Source organism: Trypanosoma equiperdum (genome assembly GCF_001457755.1).
Source record: "Trypanosoma equiperdum strain OVI genome assembly, contig: ctg_254, whole genome shotgun sequence".
NCBI lineage: Eukaryota > Euglenozoa > Kinetoplastea > Trypanosomatida > Trypanosomatidae > Trypanosoma > Trypanosoma equiperdum.
The window spans coordinates 16,643-19,864 of NW_027124148.1; the positions used below are offsets into that span (position 1 = coordinate 16,643).

At 47.3% G+C, this 3,222-nt stretch overlaps 1 protein-coding gene across 1 annotated transcript; it reads left to right on the plus strand.

The window, feature by feature from the left end:
• Positions 1-1,917: 1,917 nt before the first annotated feature.
• On the plus strand, positions 1,918-2,292 carry TEOVI_000093400 (uncharacterized protein; the record flags this gene model as incomplete). The annotated part of the gene is made up of 1 exon (XM_067224252.1): positions 1,918-2,292. One exon carries the CDS (start codon positions 1,918-1,920, stop codon positions 2,290-2,292), a length of 375 nt encoding a protein of 124 aa, XP_067080353.1.
• Between the last annotated feature and the right edge of the window lie 930 nt (positions 2,293-3,222).

Genomic DNA, 3,222 nt, shown 5'->3' on the forward strand with positions numbered 1-3,222 from the left:
ATGAATGGATTTAATGAGGCTGCCGATATGTCGTGTGGTGCCGTATTCTTCTTTTTATTTGCCACTTTCCAGGTTCGTTGAACGTAAATGCAGGGGTCCACTTCATCTGTAGTGAGTGCGTGAGTTTCCTTTTTTTTTTTCTTTCGTTGTCTTATTTGTTACCTCGAATCTCTTTCCCATTCCCGCTTGCTGCGTCTTCCGCCTTTTCTTCTTTTTTGGGTCGTCTTTTAGCGGTGTCGCTCCGATGGGGTTCATATGGGTAATTTGTGAGTTTTCAGGTGTTATCACCGATATTTGTTTGCGGCTCGATGGTTGAAGAAGTTAGTGAACCTGCAACGGCCAACTGCAACGATCAAAAATAAGAAAGGTGTATAAGGAAGGGGATGGGGTGTGTGTGTGTGTGAGTTGAGTGGAAGAAAAGGAGTTGGTTGATAAGAGTGTGGAAGCGGAGATAAGGAGGAAACGTAAAGGTAAAAAAAATGCGATTAAAAAAAATATTTATATATAGATAGAGCAAGTTAACTGGGATGGTTCCTATTTTCTTCTTTCGTGTGGCTCATGGATAACAATGTTGCGGGTACGGTAGCAAACACCCCTGAGTGCGCCCAAAATCGACATAAATGGTAATATCGCGCCTTGTGGTGGTGTTTCTTTATTATTTTTCTAAGGAAAATTATCCACCTCATTTCTAAAGCGTTTTCCAGCCTACTTGCTGCGTCTCGTGCTAGTTGTGTGAGATAGATTATTGTTTATTTCCCCACACACGCACTGACACTTCTATTTTTTCTCTGCTAACTTTCTTTCTGTTTGTTCCTTATCTTCCCCTTCTCAATGTCGTTGCTTTAGTTGCTGTGTCATATGTAGTACTTGCTGTTTTGCAGTGTTTCCTAAGTGGCGTGTCCAGTAAATTTCCACACACGCACAAACACATCGTGGAAGCATTTGAGTTGGGTATCCCTTCTTCGATGGTATTATTACAATTAGCCGCCTCCTTTTTTTCTTCACAAGAGAAAAAGAGCAGAGAAGACAGCAGTTGGTCTCTATTGTTACGCACACTTTTGGTAACTGTCTGTTAAGTTCGCGATGTCACGGGCCGTGCTAATGGAAGTCAATCATTGTTATCATTTTTGCTTACTCATTATGTGAAGACATCAAGGCTTCGCGGAGTACATGTGATGTTCGTTTTGCTTTGCTCTGTCGTCTCCTGGGAGATTTGTTGTGAATAATCCGTTTGTTTGCCTCTATTTTGTTTCCAATTGCCCAACACACATTTCCTTTCTTCGTATTTTCCCCGTTTTACCCTCCACGCACCACGCATTGTGTGGCGCTGATGATAAGTTGTGCCGCTGTTGTGTGCTCACCGCGAGCATCTTTGCGGGATTGCGGGAAGTTGGGCGTGTGGGTTACCACGAGTGGTCATGCGGTTTTCTCGGAGGTTATTTCACCCGTATCGTATTGATGTGAGCAGTCTGGAACGCGCCAAGAGGCAGCAAGGAGCACAAGGGATACGCACGTCACCGAGAGTTTCGTTGATCCATTGCGCAAAGCGCGCTTGGAGAAAGGCGATGTCTGGTTACGAATTCTTCTTTCCCTCTAGTGGGAAAGGCGGGCCGGCGAAGTGACGCACTCCAGATGCAAACTGAGCATCTTTGTCTTTATAGGTGCTGCGGGCTCCTCACGGGTCCCGTTATGTGTGGCCGCACCTGTGAACACTATGTCAGCATCGTTCCGCTAAGGGTCCTCTTCCCTCCGTTGCGTTTCTGTTCCACTCACCTCACTTTTGCTTTTATGTGCTCTGCTTTTCCCGCGGTGCCACTTTTCTCTTCCATTTTAACAGAAGACAGTCGCTGTTGCTTATGTCGTCGTCAATTTACTTCGTTTTTTTTTGTTCTTACTCACATTTTCACTGGGAGCAGCATGCTCGATAAAATCAAGACTATTGTCACTCGCCACGCTAGCCAAAGCGTTAGCAAAGCACTCACCACCGCGAATAACCGCCCGTCATTGAAGGATGCCGTGAGCCAAGCGGCACAAATGACGGCCAAGCTTCTCGGTGAGCGCGAGTGGCAGTGTCCTTGTGGCCACAAGTTTCGTGCTTCGGGTGAGTGGGTGGCGACTCTCCCCGTATATTGTGAGGTTCCTTCTTGCCCTAACCCAAAATATTATGTGGATGGCCCGGGAAGAGCTCTGCTGGAGGCGAACCCCTCTGGTGTGAGGTTGGGCGAGGTCAAGGCGGAGGGGAAGCCGACCATCGCATCGCTTCCCGGGGGCGTTTCGTCGCGGTTTAAATGAGTGCGTGCTTACATTATTTATTTGGTGCTGCTATGCGTAAGGGCGCTTAACAAGGTGTGGCAACCAGTCCCCAGATGAACACGTTGGAGGGAGAGGTTGATTTGTGCACGACGTGGGGCGTGCACATACTGGGGCGTAGAACCGACTCACTGTTTGTGCTTTCCCCCCTCTTCATATCGTATACGAGTGGTATGTTTACTCCCCGAATGGTATGTTGGGTTCAATTAGCTCGAGGAATCGTGGAATGTTTTCTTCCCTTGAGGGTGTCGTCTGTTTTCTTCGTGTGGGCGTATGGGGTATCGGGTGTGTACCAGCCGAAGTTGCTCTTTTTTTTTTTGTAGCGGAAGGGGGCTTTCTTATCGTTGCGCCTACTCGTTAACTCAAAGGTGGTGTCCTCCGTAGTCCCGGGGGAAGCACACCTATCCATCACGGTGCGCGTTTTTACTTTCAGGTTGTACACCTTGCTGATCGTGGAAAGAGGGAAAGTTAACTCCCTCTATTTTGTGCGATGCCAACGAGAGCAGGAGCAAAAGAAAACCACGTTCAGTGCTGTGGATGACTTTACGCGTCTGCGCGATGCGTTTTTGTGTTTATGCGGGTGTCTCCGAGTGGTAACTGAAGGCAGAGGAGGGGGTGCCTTTGTACTCGGGTTGAAGAGGCTTGCCAGGTTTCTGGTTATTATTGTTATATTTACTATTCAAGGGACTTTTCTTCCTGTGAGTGCGGGTGTCTGTTCATGCGACCCACTGGTTTCCTCTGTTGAGTGCGCCATCGCCCAAATTTTACTTTGTTTTTCCTTTCCACTGTTTCGTTGTACGGAATGTCGCGTGGATCTGCGTTCCCATTCGTTCGGGAGCGGCTGAGGATAGGGAGACATTTCTTACACTTTGATCCGGCGTTTTCATTTATTTATTATATATATATATATAT